Here is a 19,199-nt window from a genome sequence, read left to right as displayed (position 1 = left end):
TGCGTGGCTGATAAAAGAGGGTTGGGTGGATGGGGGAGTGATAGGTTTTAATTACGCACAATCGCTAACAGGTTAGCCAAAGATAGACCTGTGCTTCTGCATGAAGACCATAGAATAAGCTCTATTGAGCGAGACATGTTGGTAAGGGCCACATCTTGTTCAGTGCTCACGTTGAGGGATGAGGGTCCACAAGTGGGCTTCTCCCAAAAGAAGGATATTTCAACTTACCCGCATGGTATTTTATCTAAAGCAATGACTGTAGGTTACTAGTTGGTTGCTTATTTCAAAATATCTTTCAAAATATCTTAAGTCATTATGCATCGCAATTGGGTGTATGTTGACTACAGATAAGCAGAGAAGAGAGGTTGAGAATATGAATGGAGTCATTCGAGGTCTTTGGATAACATTTTATTGGACGAGACAATGATCTGTAAAGTCTGAGTTTCCCAAAAAAGCATTCAAATAAATGATCTGTTAAAAAAAGAAAAAGAAAATTCCATGTCTCCAGTGTTTTAAGCATTAACATACATCATCAATGGTGGCAAACCATTTTTGTTCTTGTTTTCCCCCCACCACCACCTTTACTCTGGCAGAAACAAAATGTGAAAATGAACAAGCTAAAAAAACAAAATGAAGGCACGTCTGGCTCTGTGATTTAAAAAAGCACAGAAGAAGTGAGATGACAGAGGGAGAGAAGCAGAGAAGAGGAGCAGCAACGAAGGGAGGGAAGGAGAAGGCCGGATCCTGACAGGCATTTTATTGCCCAGAAGCTTAACGGTTTGTATTTTTGGCATTTGGAAGGAGGAGAGAGAAAGGAGGGGTTGGATAAAAAAATCTAACACCAACTCTTGGAGGGAGCGTGAACGTAACCTGCCTGGAGTTTGAAACTGCAGTACCTGGTCAGATACACATATCAAACACTTGTAAGCACTGTGTTTCAGATGTTTCTGATTTGATCTACCTTTTGCACCTTTGGGACTGTTCTTTTGAGTTTGTTGAGTTGTATGATCTTAATCAAGTGTAGCCTACCTCAGGTATTTGTAAATAGTTGACTGGTGCTTGATTAATCATTATGATTGTCTTAATCTCATGGAATATATTAGATATCTTTATGGTTTTGGCAGTACACCAAAGAGTAATAGAGAAAGAAGCAACAAAGCATACGAAAATGCAGTACCTTAAATTAATCTACCGCTACAAACATGTTTTTGAAAGCAGTTTGAAGATGGAATAAAATGATAAAAAAGTTCAAATAAAAAACATACATTCACATTCATAACTCAATGTCCCTTTCCAGCTCCATGAACAGCCATAGTTAATAGTATATACTGATTGTCTGTGCTGCATAACTTGTTGCAAGCCTCAAAGTCACATCTCGTTGCCATGGCACCCTTTTAGCACAGGAAAGAGGAAGTGGAACTACCCAGAATTCCATGCAGCATGCAGAAGTTCCCTTTGACGAAACACCAGTGGGAGAGCAGTTCTCTAACCAAGCAACTGCAGCTATTTATCTATTAATCTATCTATTCATCTAGTTATCCTGTTGTTCTATTTACATACAGTACATATGGTGCTGTATCTAACAAAGGTGTGTGTGCTAGTTCCAGGTTTGGTGCTCTCCATCTGTCAAAGGTCAACCAGCTGCAGGCTGTGACCCCTAGCACCCTGCAGCCCCTATAGGTCTGCCAGCATACCATCATCAAAGCTCAACCATGTTGGTTGTTTGGCAACCCCACAACACCTCTTCCCCATTTGCATAACTTTAATTGCCTCCACCTCACCCTTTTTCTCCCCTGCTCTCTATGTCAACCCCATCACCCCATCTTTACTAGGTCTGCTATTGTTACACTATTCTGTTTAAACAATCAATGAACATATCGGGACTTGGTTGTACATTTAAAACTCAGATTTAAAAAAAACTGGAGAGTTCAATATTAACTATGCTGGGAAAGTGACCTAACAAGTGTGAACACACCCCACTAAGCATGCCATGCAGAGTTTTTAAGCAAGAAAACCAACACACCGTTGCCAATTGTGATCCAAAAACACTAGCATTGCGACAACCTCGATAGACCCGCAGTTAAAATATAAAATACACGTTTTCATTGATCCCACATTGAAACAAACAGCCCTACACAGAGGCACTGAAAACACAACATCGCATTTTTTTATGTGCACATCATATTCCACCAACAATATATGAATCATCAGGATTTTTACAGTGTCTGTTGATTATTTGGCAATGTTTGACATCTATTGAAAAGACAGGATATAAGTTGTTATTCAGAACTGACATCTAACCACAGTTTGTTGTTCATAACAGTACAGAAAACACTTTAAAATAGGATTAAAATACAAAATATGAAAATAATACATATTTTTTGTGTGCCAAATATTTAGCCACATTGGTGTGTATTACCATTTAAATGAGGGAGTTCATAAAATGGTTGCATTGGCAGTAGATTCTAATGTCAGCTGGGTATTTTTGACACACTGAAAATACATACTTTCCATATTCTTTGACATTTATTTGACAAATGTGTTGGTGCCATAATTCCTAAAGCAAGGAGCTGTCTGCTTGCATGTGCTTTGCTGTAAACCGGTACATCACATTTTGTTACCCTGACACACAGCCTCACCGACTCTTTCCACTTAGAACTTAAAAAATGAATCAGAATGACTCCTAAATCATGTAATGTTGTTTCAGTGCCAGAACAAACTAATTAGCTACTTAGTCTTCTACTCCTGTTTAGCTTTGATTGGCGTCTGCATGAAGGCAAAAAAACATCACAACATCAAAATCATCTGCTCAATTTGTACCTAAGGAAATGGCAATTGAGCCAGAAAAAAAACAAACTTAAATGAAAGTGAGAAGAGTGTGCTAGGCTGCCTGTGAGGGTGTGTGGACCACAGAGAGGCTGGTGAGGGTTTGTGTTGTCACTCCACTCCCTAGAAGGCCAAGCCAGCTGAAGAGGAGCGGTCTGATAGGCTGCCGGTCAGGCAGACTCCGCCCCCCCCCCCCTCACTACACGTACATGGCAGCTGACACGAAGCTCTCGCCACGTGAGACAGTGGTGGAGGGTGGGTCAGGGGTCATCACCCCCCCTTCCTGGTGAACGTTATCAGGGGGTGGGGCCAGAGAGGAGTAGGGAGGTAGGTAATCACTGGCCGACTCGTTGGCCTCATCATTGTACTGCAGTGTGTCCTCCAGGGCAGAGGGGGTGCCACCGTTGGAGGCACCAGTAGGAGGAACGTCGTCATCACACACATCTAGGTCCTGGGGGAGGAGTCACGCCATTTATTGATTCTTTATCAATTGTAATGTATTCAGACAATATAGTAATGCATAATGTGCAGAAGTTGTGGAAGAAATTGCGATTTCCTGTGTGCTTACATTATTCACTAATCAATAGAACTAGTCATTGGATACTAGTTAGTATGTTCTCATGTAAGCTTGCTATTAATAAGAGTAGATTGTGTCTATGTGTCAGGGTTAATAGATGTTCGGGGTCAGGAGAAAGTGCTGGCTAAATGTTCCTTGTTATGGCTACAAGGAGAGCTCCAACTATGAACTCTCTAGGCTGAGTGGTCATGTGTTGGGAGCTGTGAATCTTTTCCTCTGAGACTGTTGTAACGTCATTACTGCCTGACTGTCACTATCTATGTTTACATTCTTGTGCCCTATAAAAGATGGTCCTCCAGCCTTCAGGGCTGAGAGAGACATGATTGAGACCTAAGCCTGGTGTTGTGTTGTCATTTATGGTCAGAGGTCCGATTTTCTCTCCCAATCTGCAGATTGATAATACTTATTGAAATCCAGAACTCAACTGAACTTAGTCACTCCGTTTATGAAGAGACGGACAAAACACTTTCTTCATCAAAGTATAGACTACCTTGTGAACTGAGATGTAAAATATGTAAGTTGTAAGATACAGTGTGTGTGTGTGTGTGTGTGTGTGGGTGTGTGTGTGTGTGTGTGTACTGTAACCTTACAGTGACAGGCTCCACGCTGGTCTCATAATAGGTCTGACTGAGAGGCTCAGTCTCAACAGGAGGCTCTGCTGGTTTGTCTAGCTGGAGGTCACACAGAGGTCAGAGTCAGACACACACACAGATCGATACCCATTAGCCCATTATGGCTGCATTAGTCTGGAGTCAACATACTATATGCCCTCTCTCTCTCACACACACACACACACACACACACACACACACACACACAGAAACTCCCCCCACACACAGACACAATGTTTTGCTGAAAGAATGTTCTTTTCACATAGAAAAAGAGAACAAGGGCATGTGCAATTGACAGGGCCAGCCAGCCACTCACCATCTTAGCTGAACTGTCATGCTTCTTGCTTGCTGGGGGAGGGGGCTTGTGCTTTGGGGGAGCCCTGTATGATGAGAGAGAAAGAAATACAGAGAATGGGATCAATCAGATTTCACTCACAGTTGTCCCTCAGTAGAGCGATCTATAAAGTGCTCCTTAAGTGTATACTGTAAGAAGAAGAAAAAACGTAGTCTTACTCTCCGTTCTCTCCATCCGTCTTTCGCTTGCGGAGGAACAGGAAGACGGCACCAGCCACGAGGAGCAAGACGATCAACGCGCCGATGATACCACCGACGATCGTGCCAGTCGCCACCTCGGAGACCTGCTTCTCTTTGTCTGAGAGAAGAGGAGAGGAAAGGAGAGGAGACAAGACGATTGAACACAGCAGACAGAGAAGGGGATTTAACTAACAGAATTGCTTCCACTTCATTCACCACACTTAGTTAGACAGATAGACAAATGATGTCATCGGGGGAGCTTGTAGACACCCACCCCACACACACACACACACCCCACCCCAAAATGCTTTGACAGCCTTTAACACAGTAGCAGCAAAGTAGACAACACCAGAAATGTAACAGGCTGTGAATAAACCGGAGCTGTGAATCTTTCCTTCTTCTGGTTGTTTGAGTGTGTTTACGATTTTGAGTGGCCAGTAAGGAGTCTGATAGACTCTGATTACTGTCACTGTTTCTTGTCAGCGGGGTGCACTAACAAGTACCCAGAGAAGACCACTTGGGGTGACGTAGACATTGAAACGGCGTTGCGCTACCATGCCACAGGGTGGAGCAGGAGGGCTAGGTTGGCAATATAGCCAGCCTTACAGGTGACTGGAGGAGTGGGAGGATGGATGACTGGGGGATTCTGCATTGTCTGACTACCAGGCTTGCATCCTGATCAGGGCTGCTTCCTGTCTGAGGGAGTCCATGGAGGACTAACTTGCTTCCAGATACAGCCTCTGGGCCTCAGACCCAGATCATAGCCCCATAGATCAACACGTGTCCCCTAGTCCCTCTATCCCCAAGCCCCCCAATCCCAGTCCTCTTGACCCCCATTCCCCTAGCCCCATTCTCCCAGCCAGAGCCCCCAAGTTCTATCCTTAGTCCCAGATCTAGTCCCCATATCCCAGTCCTAGTCCTAGCCCCACAGTACAGGAGAGTGTAGATAATCTAGAGCAGGGGATTTGCAGACACACCCTCACAACTGGGAAAATGACAGTCAATAATTTATTACCATGAGTTGGTTTGCAGAAGTAGGAGAAGGCGGGGAAAGGGTGGTGGAGGAAGGGAGGAGGAGGGGGGTGACAGACTATCTCCATCCTAAATTGCTGTTTTTCAGTGCGATTTGATGGCAAGTAGACACGGCTAAGGATACACACACACAAACACACACACAGGCACACACACAAACACACACATTGAATGTAGATAGACCTCCTCCCCTTGTTGCAATGTTGATATCATGTTTATTTGATGTGTGCCAGATATCAAAGTTTACATTCCAACCATAGATGTTATCAGATAATAACAAATTGTCTTTTCAATAAATAATGACTCATGCTTAAGAATCAGACATCAAGCATCAACAATCAAGGTGTGCGTTTTGTGTGTGTGTGTGTGTGTGTGTGTGTGGGGTGGGGGAGCTTAGCTGAGAAAAAGGGCCAGCGGCAAGATGTGATTAGCCAAACGGGAGGTAAAGTTAGGGTGCATCTACAGGGTTGGAAGAGAGGGGGAAAAGAGAAGTCAAGCAGAGGAGAGGAGATTACAGTAAGGAAGAAGTGAGAGGAGTGGGGAGAAGTGAGGAGAAGGCTCATTAGTCACGGAGAAGAGGAAAAACAGGTAGTGAGAGTATGTCCACGGAGCCTACAAAATTGACGTGTTCTCTCATGTACAGGCTTAACCAGCCTAACCAGAGTCGTAACACGTCCGGAAGTAGTCCGAACGTCTCTTCATCTCCGCTGTACTCCTCCTCCGTACCTCTCCTCTCCTCCTCCTTACCTCTCCTCTCCGCCTCGCTACCCGTCACCCCTCCCCATCTTGCCTCTAGCAGGAGAATCTCACTCCTACTGTTGCTAACCTTTCTGTCTCAAGTACTCAACACACCTTCCCCTACATAAGTGCACATGCAGTTTTTTACAGGGCCATATGGCCAAGGGACATACTGCTCTGGAGTGAGGAGAACATTCAGCAGAAAACACTGACTTATTAATAATATTGAGAGTGACAATTCTCATGATTATATCCTTTTATGTAATAAGCAGCCGCTAAAAGCCAATGTTATACCTTGACAGAAGTCAAAGTGTTTTTGTTCTGCCTAGGGCAGCATGACAGAGGAGAGGGGAGGAGAAAGAAAAGGAAATAAATTACAGAAGAGATTGTTTCCCCTCCTCTTTATCCTTCCCTCTGTCTCACCTTTTCTGCACTGGTATCCATTACATCCTAACCTGAACCAGGAGACAGTTTTTCCAAGCTTAAATGTTCATGAAAGTGGTGAACCGGACAAAAAAAAAGACAGACACACACAGTCTGAGACCTTGAATTGTGTCTCGACTGAATCAGTGTGACGTCAACTCAAGGTTTATAAGTATTAGACAACCAGCTGACTAGAGAGAGTGCATTCACCTAGACAAGACGGATGGGGGGGGGGGGGGGGGCAAGGAGAGGAGGAGGCTATCTTATCAGAGAATCTTCTCTACTTCTAAAACTCCCACTTGAAAGCAGGTCACCTTCTCCAGCGTGTGTGTGTAGAGCCCTCCAGACTGCCACTCATCTGGGTCCTGCCTTGGCACCATTGATGGCCTTGTTACCAGGTAACTGGCTACCATAATGAGGTGTGTGTGTATGTGTGTGTGTGTGTGTATGTGACCCCAGAGGCAGCTTGGTCGGGCAGAGATCAGGTAGCTGGCCTGCTAAGTCCACAGAAAGGCAGTGAGCTGTGTGGTTTAAATAGCCTCCTTTAATCCAGCTCTTCTTCTTTTATAAAGGAGAGGTGGAGAGGAGCAGAAACAAAGAGAGAAGAGGGGAAGGATATTGTAGGTGTCTAAGCTGCCTGGTTAAAATAGCACCTTCAATCCTGTCAGGTACTTAGAGTGCTGTTGTTGAGCTTGGTGAGCAGACTTCGGGGGGAGTCTGCAGGGGAAGCTTCACTTCCTGTTCCCCTGGAGCTTCAGGCACTCTCAACCAATCACAGCTTGAGATACTTTGAAATACTCCTTTCAAATATCGTTTACGAGCAGTCAAGAGGAGCAGGCAATGTTCTGGAATGCAAACTGATCCTTGACAAACACACATACACTCACACATCCCTTCTATCACCCTCAGGTGACCCCATACATTTAAACTGTCTGCGGATTAGGCTGATGTCATGACAGCATGTGTGTGTTAGTCTTTGCTGCTATTTTGGTCGCAGTATGATAGTGTGTGCTACAAGCCCTCTGTCTGTATGTGAGTGTGTGTACACTCTCACAGTGATGCTAATCTCCTCTCTCTACTCCCTAGGGAACAGTATGCTTCCTGCCATCCAGTGCCACAGTGAATCAGGACACAGATCGTCTATTTAACACACACACACATAAACAGACTCTCGGCCCCCTGCTGTCCTTGGGTTCCCATCGGTCATTTGTCCTCCCTCTGGTTGACCTTCGTAATCTCACACAAAGTAAAGTAACACTCTCCCACACACACACATTCTCTCTCTATCTCTGCAGCCTATCTGTGATGAGATACTGTTGTTTCTCTGTTTTCCTGAACTGTGTTGGGTAGCACCTCGACAGCAGAATACATGCTGCGCTCTACATCATGGCTTCATTCCAGACATGCTCTGGCGAGCCGAGACATCTCAAATATTCAGGTGGTACTTTTCCTTTCTTTCCTTCTTCTCTTTCTTCCTTTTAGAGTTACAGGAGGAATATATGCATGACACATGGGCACTGTCTTCCTCACATGAAACAAATCACTCAGAGAGCATTCGAGAGAGGAGAGACAAGAGACCGTGGGGAAGAGGTCCGGTAACATTGACTTCAGCTTGTTTGTGTGTGTGATTGGTTGCAGCTTGAGCTAGCAAACACTGAACTGTGTGACCTCGTGTTCAACAGCTTCCTTGGACCAATACAGTAAACAAACACACACAAAATCTCTGCCTGCAGGACAAACATCAGATTTTTTCTTAGCCTGCCGTCCTGCCTGTCGGGAAGCAAGTGTTTCATCATCTCCCTCATCCATCCTCCCCCTCATACCACTACACACTCATCCATCACCTCATCCCTCTGCCCATCGCTGTTAAATACTCCACCCCCACCCCCACCTCCTCATCCTTCTCTTTCCTTCCTTCTCTCCTCTCTCAGAGCACAGTCATTTTCTCTTCGAGGTCAGATAAGAATGTGCTGAGTCTGAGGCCCGCCTCAAGAGGCTAGCTGGCCGGGGGCCAGGGGAGTTGTTCTGGGCCGGGGGGGGGGGGGGGGGGGGGGGGTAGGAGGGAGGGGGGGGGGTAGGAGGGAGGGGGACAACATTTTATAAAGACTCTGCAAGGCCCTGACTGAAGTTAACTCAATGGAAAGAAAAATAAGTAGAAAAGAAGAAAGTGAGCTGAGAGCTTCCAGCCTCTCTATGATTCAGCTGGATCTCAGCTGGGTGTCTTTGTGGAGAAACTGTTGAATTGCCAGGAACTACTTTTATATCTGAGTGCACGGAGGAAATAATCCTGCCTAAATGGTTTCTAAGTGCAAATACTCAAAAATATAATCAGGGTTTTTAATAATACTATTTTGACTATTTAATATTTTTAACCAGTTCAAGCAAGCAACTGACTAAAATGTTTTTGTATTTCTACAACTAGTGTTACACTTAGATAGAGCCAAGCATTTTCTTTTGTTTACGCCAAAACAATACATCTCGAAAAAACTACTTTTGTCCTGCTTGTTGTAATTACACTAAGGCCAGGAGAACAGCATCAACACAAAGTGATGTTTTGCACATTACTGTGACAGGCTTTGGACAAAAACAACCAACATCTTTAACCTCTCATTTTTCCATTATACTTTATTTATAAATATATATTGAAATAATCCTAAAATAGGAAGAACTTTTCAGACAGGTCAGGGAGAAGCCAAAGTTGCCTTGCATTTGGCCAATACCTGTCTTACCTTCATGAGACTGTTTATCATGTGTGGGGTAGGAGCTACTGGCCTGGCTCTGCCCTCCTACGTACTTCCACTCAATTTTGATTTTGCTTCTGTACTGTCTGGGCATAAGGTACGTAAGTCAGATGTCTCGGGTTAACTTTCTACCTGTACAATCAGCGAACCGAGGGAGTGGCTGAGAACGATGACGTTGATGTTGTGAGCTAGTTTGTGTTGTAGTTCCGTATAGGCGGCGGAGGAAGATGCGAGCGAATCCACATTCGGTCCGTTGTGGCAACGCAGCCAAATATCCATAAGCTAAAGCCGGAGCAAGAACATGTTTTGCTGAGTTTTGTTGGTGGCTATAATGTTGAGGCCCTCCTCCCCACGAGGTTCGGGAACAGTTTGATTTTCCAGCTACAGCAGTGGTGAAGGAATTGGCTGAGGCGAACACTAGCAATTGGTAATGGCAGATCTGAGTGGCTCTCGGCAGATCCAATAGTGTTAAACTTCAACAGAGTACCCGCCTACAAGGAAGTCAACGCTTGTCAATGGAGCGAGCCCAAACTCTGTAAAAATGAAATGTACGAGAGTCTGGTTAGGAGCAGGCTAAGGAGCTACTGCTACACTGCTAACATTCATGAGTTTGGGGATTTATAGTCTTGTAAGAAGAAGATACCAACAACTTTGTTGTACAGATGGGTGAACTGATGGGAGCACTGCCAACATGCCCATTCTAACATGAGTCACCTTCACTGTAAACCCCTCAGCAAGTATAAAAGCCACTCTCACAAAGATGGATGACAACTCTGCTGTTTGGCTCTTCCCTCGAGACAGAAATGCCGCCCCCACACCCCCCGACACACAAACACACAACACACCCCAAACGACACCTTAATCAACACACACTCTCACAGAGGAAGTGAGGCAGCTCTGGCACACAGAGTGTGCAGATCCATTCACATACTGTGATGACAACATTACAACAGGATGCTACACTCTGCAGCATCCGAATCACACACACACACACACAAAATAAGACATACTGAGAACGCAACAAGTATAATTGTTTGGAGAAGACAGTGTTGTTCTGCAGAATACACACACACACACATCTGAAGCTGAGAGCCCCTGAGAGTCAACAGTTATGGTCCATTAGTCCTGATCAAGCCACATTAAGGAGAATATTATAATGTTGAGGAGGAACAGTATGTTCCCCTGACTAATACTACCCAAGGGTGATGCGCACACATACACACGCATACACACGCATACACACGCATACACACACATACACACACATACACACACACAACCATACACACACTGTCGAAGAGTGCAAGATGATGACATGGGCAGGACTATTTGAGTCACTTAGATACTATTGTCAACATGCCGTATTCATGGAAAGTTCGAGAACAACCATAAATATGCAGGAGAATATAGACACTGTGTTCTCCAACTATTTGTCTCTCTCGCTTTCATTCTCTGTGTGTGTGTGTGTGTGTGTGTGGGCGCGTATGTGTGTGTGTGTGACGGTCAGGGGTCAAGGGGCAAGATCAGACTAATCAGAGCCGATGAAAGCAGAGGAGAGCTGCTTGACGCCAATGGCTGTTAATGATGCTACCTCATTACTACACAGAAGTCAGTCTGGCGTGAAGAGGCATGGACACCCATACACACACAGAGATGTGCTCCTATGATAAGTATGACTGCTTAACCATCTCTGTTTCTCTATGCCTTGTTTCATACTCCTGAATCAACAAAACGACCAAACTCCACCTGTCAGCAATGGATTCGGATACTGAGAGTACACACACACACACACCAGTCCACTACATCAGTATTGGAGTACAAAATGGGTGGTCCTCAATTGTTTAAGTGGGTTGCCCTGTGTCACCTTGCTGTGACAATGTGTGTGTGTGTGTCTGTGTGTGTTATTGTTTGCATGATTTGGGTTGGTACTGTATGCGTCTGTGTAGAATGAGTGTGGGTGTGTTTGTTTGTGTGTAAACTGAGCAGGTGTGTGTAGGGGCTGGTTTATCTGTCATATCCTGGGGGTGAAACCTGTTTAATTTGCCAGTTCCTGTTTACCAGAACTACAATACTCTGCTGCTTATACGGTTCTGAGTACACTGTTTATTAGACCATTTCAGAACATGTTCAGGGAACAACAACCCTGTAACACGTTGGCAGGTGTGTGTGTGTGTGGGTGTGTGTGGGTGTATGTGTGTGTGTGTGTGTGTGTGTGGGAGGAGGGGGGCTATATTCCACACTCCGTGTTTGAGGCATGTCAAAGCCAGTTACCTGTGGGTACCAGGAAGCACTCAGTGAGCTAACAGGAGGCGACAAGCTCTCCCTCACACACACACACACACACACACACGCACACACACTGACTCTCTCCGACTGTCTGTTACACACACAAACACAAAGAGACACACACATACACACAGCCGTAGGGCACGCAGCGAGGTAACACAAGGTGTGTCGTGCTCCTCTCCCTCAGAGAGCACTGCAACACTCAATCAATACAGCACTGGCTCCGTTTCAACCAACATCTACTGCCATCTAAACATCCCCCTGGTTCTCACTGGCGCTGGGTAAACCAAATCAAAATCACCCCAGGTGTTCGATTAGCAGACTAGTAGTAACCAATCCACCCCCCCCCCCCTGACACACACACACACCACAACCACCTCCATCCTTTGTGATGCCCTTGGAACAGGTGACCCTTGGTGATCTCAGAGACACAGTGTTGGCGGGGCAGATGGCGAGCGTCGGCGTGTTTGCTTGGAGGGGGGGGGGAACCTGTCAACAATGTGCGTGAGCGGCCCCAGCTGCGGCTCGGTCGCTGACCGGGGAGGTCACGGTGTACGGCTCCGTCTCCGGCACACAGGGAAGAAGCGGAAACAGCAGTCGGACGGGGAGGTGTTATTCGTCCCGTTGCTCCTAAAGTCAACCACACAAAGCCGCGCCGGCAGAAAGCATGGAAATACAGCGTGAGCGGAGAAAGAGTGAAGGAAACTGATGAAAGGCCAGACACACCACGTCCACCCCCGCGCTGGCGGTCGATGCCGGCACCGCGTGACGTGGTCCTCGTTGACAAAGCCCACCAAGGCTGAGCTCTGAACAGTGGAACTCTCTGCTTGATTGGAACTTATGATCAGGTCCCAGGGGGAGGGCGGAGAATTCATTGAAGCTCCAAAACAAGACATGGGAGGAAGAGAGAAACAGAAAGAGGGAGGCGAGAGATTGCTGGATACCGTCGCGCCACCGACAAACAAGCAATCAGTAGCGTTCAGCCTGGTCAGAGGAACAGAATGTGTGTGTGTGTGTGTGGGGGGGGGGGGGGGGGGGGGGGCTGTCACCCTTGCTCCTTTGTCTGACGCTGCGTGGGGTGACGGCTGAAGGTTCAAGGCCTCAGCTGTGTAGGTGGCTACTCTGGATAGGGTTTCTGCGAGGTGGGGGGGGTGGGGAGGTGTGTGGAAGACACACAGATGCAGTGTTGCTAAGGGTAGATTAGAGGCACTTTGTCACCACAAATGTATGGCATTGAGGGTACATGAACACACACACGACCCCCCCCCCCCCTTACTCAACAGAGCTTAGGCAGAGGGTAGGCGGCCTCCTGGGAGGCAGCTTGTATCACAGCTCTAAACAGAGGGAGGGAGCGAGGGAGAAGGATGGACAACGGGGGAGGGGGTGAGAACTCACCAACTGGGGGTGTGATCGCTGCCCACCGGCCCACATGCGACGCTGGCGGATACAGTGTGCTTGCCCTGACCCTCTCTCTCTCTCTCTCCATCCCTCTATCCACCCCTTCATTTATTCATCCTCCCATCTATCCATACCTTCATTCCCCCCATGCATCCATCCCTCCATCTTTCACCCTCTCCTCCATCCCTCCATCCTCTCCTCCATCTGGTCCTCTCAGCTGCCCAACTAGATGACTGTTTTCACCTCAGACACATTCCTGCACCTCTCCTCCCCCTCTCGTTTGGTTTTTGCTCTGCTCTGCCTCTCTTTACCATCTGCTCATGTGTCTCTGTACACGTGTGAGGATGTGTATGTGAAAGAAAGCACGCATGTGACAACAAGCATGCAAGTGCATGTGAGTGTCTTTGTGTGCACAGTACGTGTGTGTGTGTGTGTGTGTGTGCGTGTGCGTGCGTGCATGTGTGTCAAGTAGAAGCACTTGGTCTTCACACGGACGATTTGTGGAGACAACTGCTCCAGTCACACTTGGGGACGTTGTCTACGCCACCCCCTCTCTTTTTTCTCTCTCACACACACACACACACACACGTACACACTCATCATGCTTAGACACACAAACACACACCACAGAACACACTTCACTGAGCACACACACGAGACTTGCTTTCCAATGCAAGGCATGAGAGGCCCATACATCCTCTTAACATACTGTAAACCATGCGTAACATACATAGTCAATTCACTTGTTTAACCACTCCACTGGAAAAGACACAACACACGCACCGACACACCCAGGCACCGAGGCAAAGGGGGTTTGCACCTGACACACACATACTTTTCCATCAACTGCCACACTAGATTCTCAGTTCACCCCGAGAGAAAACAGGCTGATAAGATACACGCTCAGGGCTTTTCCTTGTTTCATAGCAAGCTGTGGGTGTATCTGTATTATTCATGCTGAGAAAGGAAGGGAGAAAGAGAGCGGGATGGAGAGAGGGAGAGCGCGAGGAAGGGGGAGGGAGAGAAAGCAGTGACAAAGGGGAGAGAGAGGAAAAACAAGTAAAAGAGAGAGAGATGGAATCCATCTTGGCAAATCCAAAATCTATAATTATATACGGCATTTCGAAAATGCAGTATGCTCACTCAGCGAACACTGGGGGTCCAAATGGGTACACACACACGCACACACTCACACAATGACTGACAATGGTGCACTGGCAGTCACCAAGCACACACACTCACATGCACATAAGAAATCACACAAACACGCATACATTGCAACAAACACCACTACCAGGCTCTCTCTCACTCTCAGTCACACACACACACTCACACTCACACACACACACACACACACTGACATGAATAGGCGAGGGCAGCACAGTGATAATCTCAGTGACAGTGAGTGTGCAGTGCTCAGTTAAAAGGCCAATGACCTGAGGGCATATCTGGAAAGGGATAGGATGGGGACAGACAGACGTACTGCCACATGCACACTCCAAGAAACACACAAACACCCTGCCGCACGCACGCACCCGGGCGCCTTTCGCAGAAAGGTCAATAGTGTCACTCCAGTATAGGACCATGCATTATTTGGAAAACACACACCGTTGAGAAAACACAATCCCGGGGGACACACAAGGCCGTTTTGCGGGGGTCCTTTAGGCATCATGGGAGGTCACAGAGGTGCCTGTGGGTTCATATGTGTCTGGTATCACTGCGGACACTGACGTAGGATACTAATCAGACAATCGACCTTGTTACTGGAGAGTGGGAGCCTCTGTATGGAGGGTTAGGGTGTCTCTGCCTGCAGAATCATGTTCCTCTGAAGTCAACGTAGAGCAGTTCATCGTAGAAACAGATTTCCACTCAGTTCTGGAACAGAAAATCTGGATATGTAGAGTAGACAGTGTATGCATTGTTTAGTAGTTTAGACTACCTGTAGATATAATAGAGAATGCACGTCTCTCTGAGCATCTCTCTTTCGATTTCTCTTTTTTTACCCCTGCATTTCTCTTTGTCTCTTTTCTCTGTGTAACTGACACAAACTCACTCGCAAACGCACAAACAAACATTAGTAAATGAGGTCAGCGAGATGGACAGTGCCCAGGCTAGAGACAGTGAAACCAGCTACAGGAAACCTCAGGTCGGCTAATGGACTCTCTCCACCTCCCTCTCCCCCCATGCCACCTCTTCCCCCCCAACCCCCACCTCTACACCTGCATGGACACGTTTTACCCAGCAGGCAATACTCCATGCCCACTCAGGCTTTCACCTGGAATCACAGCCAAGCGGGAGAGTTCTCCCTCTCTCCTCTCTCCTCTCTCCTCTCTCCTCTCTCCTCTCTCCTCTCTCCTCTCTCCTCTCTCCTCCCTCCTCCCTCCTCCCTCTCTCTCTCTCTCTCTCTCTCTCTCAATGTCTCTGTGGTCTCTGTGGTCTCTGTGGTCTCTGTGGTGGAAGAGAAGCATGATGTGTGGGGAGGTGAAGAGAAGCATGATGTGTGGGGAGGTGAAGAGAAGGATGATGTGTGGGGAGGTGAAGAGAAGCATGATGTGTGGGGAGGTGAAGAGAAGCATGATGTGTGGGGAGGTGAAGAGAAGGATGATGTGTGGGGAGGTGAAGAGAAGCATGATGTGTGGGGAGGTGAAGAGAAGGATGATGTGTGGGGAGGTGAAGAGAGGGATGATGTGTGGGGAGGTGAAGAGAAGCATGATGTGTGGGGAGGTGAAGAGAGGGATGATGTGTGGGGAGGTGAAGAGAAGCATGATGTGTGGGGAGGTGAAGAGAGGGATGATGTGTGGGGAGGTGAAGAGAGGGATGATGTGTGGGGAGGTGAAGAGAGGGATGATGTGTGGGGAGGTGAAGAGAGGGATGATGTGGCCACGTGTGCTGAGAAGGAGACCCCTGAGAAGGGTAGGAAGCTGAACCGTGTAGTCTCTATTGGATTAGCTAAGCTCTGTTAACTAACTGATGTACGCTAAAAGGGACAAGAGTGTGTGTGTGTGTATATCATCGAGGGAGGCATGAACAGAAACAAAATCAACCCACTGACAACTAAGACTCTGAAAGAGGGAGAATATGTGTGTGCAGCATGTGTGTGCGCTCAGCATCTGTGTGTATGTGTGTGTGTGTCTGTATTTGACGGAGTGCTAAAGACAGATGGAGCGAGGGATTAGTGGAGGTGTGTAACAGGATACGAACCCTCCGTTATAGCAGGGACACGTCTGATATGCTGGGATGAGAGGAGAAATGAAAGTGATAGGTCTGGTGAAGATCTGCCCTGCATACCTTCCTGGCCACAAGACATGATCTATCACTCTGTCAATCTGTTAGGGAGATGAAAGGTGTGGGGAAGGGGGGAGGGAGAGAGGTGGAAGGACAGAGGGAGATTAAGGGAAAGTGGGTCAGACCAGGGTTTGAGGGATGGAGACATGGAGAAGCCTCTGTCACCAACTCTCCAAAAGGAGAAAGACGGGGGAGGAAGTGATGGAGATGGAATAAAAAAGAAGCCAACTTGTGGCCAGAGCAAGAGAGTGAGTGGAGGGGGTGTGTAGGTGGAACTGATGGATGGCGAGGACAGACGAGAGGGGGTGATGGTGGGCGTGTGGAGCAGGACGGGAGGACGGCAGGTGAAGAGATTGCCGGAGAACGAGATGAGACAGATATGTGAGAGGGATGAGTTGAGGAGAAGAGAAGGCCGGCTCTCTGCCGCCGTGAAATGGAGAGATAAATCTATATCTCTCTCTGTCTCTTTATACCGCGTCTCACCCTCCCTTTCCACTCTTCCTGTTTCCCGATCTTCTTTCTTTGCCATCTCTTCTCTCAAGCAGAAGTAGACATGGTGAGGTTGTGGGCAGGAGAAAGCCTTAGACAACCCCAAAAGATCATATTGATTTCAATGCAGTACAGTACAAAGGCTTTTCAGCTGCATACCCACCTACTGTAGATTACAGTACAAACACCCACGTTCACACACACACACACAAAGATGTCCAATCTCTCTTTCTCCCTCTCTCACACACAACCACACAGCACACACACACAAACTTCTTCTACAGTTCCCATTTGTGTTCTTTTGTTGATTCTCTCTGCAAAGATGAAGAGCAGCATAAAGAGAATTCTCTCAATCCATCCCAGCACGCTGGCATGCGTCACGTTCAGTCTCTTTTTTCCTGCTATCTCTCTGTCTCCTGGCCAGGCAGTAACTTCCAGAAGCAGAGAGCCCCGAGTGGGAGCAGTGTGTTGGGAACTGATGGATTACTACACTGTGCGTTGCTCTGGACGCCTGGAGCCAGACGCACAAACAACACACAGATACACACACACAAACACACACAGACTTGCACAAATAAACACACACACACACACACACCCTCCACATTGCATCAAAATCAATTACGTCTTGCACATCTATTCTTAGAACCCAAATTACCCCTTCCTCACACATACACACACTCTGAGAATGATGTTAACTCTCCTCGTCTCTCCTTACCAACTTACTGTGTGTCGAAATGCACACACGCCAGTAGGTTTGGGCGTATGCGTTAAGTGTGCGTGTGTGTGAGAGTACGTGCATGTGGAGAGATAACAGAAATAGCTCGCTGAATAAATGATGAGAGCTAATAGCTGTTCAAAGACAGACACGGGATCCTGCATTACAACGGGAAATAACAATATATATAAAAAAAAGAATGATATAACCTCGGGACAGAAACATTCACTGTAGGACACATAACACACGGCTGAGGCTGAAGCCATGGGAGGACCATCAGCAGAAATAAGAACTGGTTGTATAATTATCCAGAGGAGGAGAAAAGCCTCTGGAATAGGGCTGCTCTGTGGAGTCATGTGTTTCTGAGCCCGGGAGGAAGCTAACGAGGTAGACAAGAGAAGCTGTCTGGAAAATAAATACATCTCCACACATCTGTACTGTAAATATCTCCATCCTGTGGTCACACCTTCACACCTCACCTTTGTGAGAAAGGAGAGAGAGGATCACAGGCTCAGTAAGGAAAAAAAGAATTGCCTCATTAAAGTTGAAGACTGTTTCAAAGGTTCTGTGACGCATTAAGCGCGTCTTGAGCAGAGGCGGAAACGAAGGCAGGGATAGAAGCAGGGATAGGAGGGATAGAAGGAGGGATAGAAGGAGGGATAGAAGGAGGGATAGAAGGAGGGATAGAATGAGGGTTAGAAGGAGGGATAGAAGGAGGGATAGAAGGAGGGATAGAAGGAGGGTTAGAAGGAGGGTTAGAAGGAGGGATAGAAGGAGGGATAGAAGGAGGGATAGAAGGAGGGATAGAAGGAGGGTTAGAAGGAGGGATAGAAGGAGGGATAGAAGGAGGGATAGAAGGAAGGATAGAAGGAGGGATAGAAGGAGGGATAGAAGGAGGGATAGAAGGAGGGATAGATGCTGAACCAGGTGTGGCGGCAGAAGCAGGTATAGAGGCAGAAGCATGGGTAGAGGCAGAGGCAGGGAAAGAGACAAAGGATGTAAGGTATGTTGCTTGTCCCAGTCTCTGTCTCAATCCAGACACTGGAGAGAAGCCAGGAGATCCCATCCCTCCCCCCTTCCCCTCCTAACCTCCATCACCCCCAGCTTGCCAGTCAGTCTGAGGACAACCAGGAGAGTGCCCAAGCTGCCCTAGGCCTTTGACCATCCATCTGTGTCAATCCATTCGGACTGAGGAGAGCTGAGAGAGAGGACGAGGAGGAGGAGAGGGGGTGGTAGACAGGAGAGGAGAGCAGGGGGAGAGGACGAGAAGGAGAAGTGGACAGGAGGTGATGGACAGGAGAGAAGAGGAGTGAAGAGGAGAAAAGGAGGCCCAAGGGCTTGACACACATCCGTACTGGAGGACCCCTGAGGGCGTCCACACTACTGCCTGTCCATTAAACCAAGACAGACATGGCCATTAGGGGCCTGTCAATAGTGGGGAGGGTAGTAAGGCAGATAAGCACACACACGCACACACACACACACACACACACACACAGGGCTATCAGGTCCTGCAGACAGCCTCAGGGTTTGGCTTCTAT

General features: G+C 47.3%; 1 protein-coding gene across 1 annotated transcript in view; it reads right to left on the bottom strand.

Annotated features, from left to right (window-relative positions):
- Positions 1–392: 392 nt before the first annotated feature.
- The window catches only part of pvrl2l (PVR cell adhesion molecule related 2 like), a 56,528-nt gene continuing 37,721 nt past the window's right edge, over positions 393–19,199 (bottom strand). Inside the window, exons 7-10 of the mRNA XM_084696163.1 lie at positions 4,528–4,666; positions 4,331–4,394; positions 3,994–4,074; positions 393–3,277 (exon numbers count right to left, since the gene is read on the bottom strand). Of these exons, the coding sequence (XP_084552289.1) occupies positions 3,026–3,277; positions 3,994–4,074; positions 4,331–4,394; positions 4,528–4,666 (536 nt within the window). The 3' untranslated portion in view covers positions 393–3,025. The remainder of the gene's footprint in view (positions 3,278–3,993; positions 4,075–4,330; positions 4,395–4,527; positions 4,667–19,199) is intronic.

The sequence above is a fragment of the Hypomesus nipponensis genome, chromosome 4, assembly GCF_054491055.1.
Source record: "Hypomesus nipponensis isolate SF chromosome 4, ASM5449105v1, whole genome shotgun sequence".
NCBI lineage: Eukaryota > Metazoa > Chordata > Actinopteri > Osmeriformes > Osmeridae > Hypomesus > Hypomesus nipponensis.
This window is presented reverse-complemented; position numbering and strand designations above follow the sequence as displayed.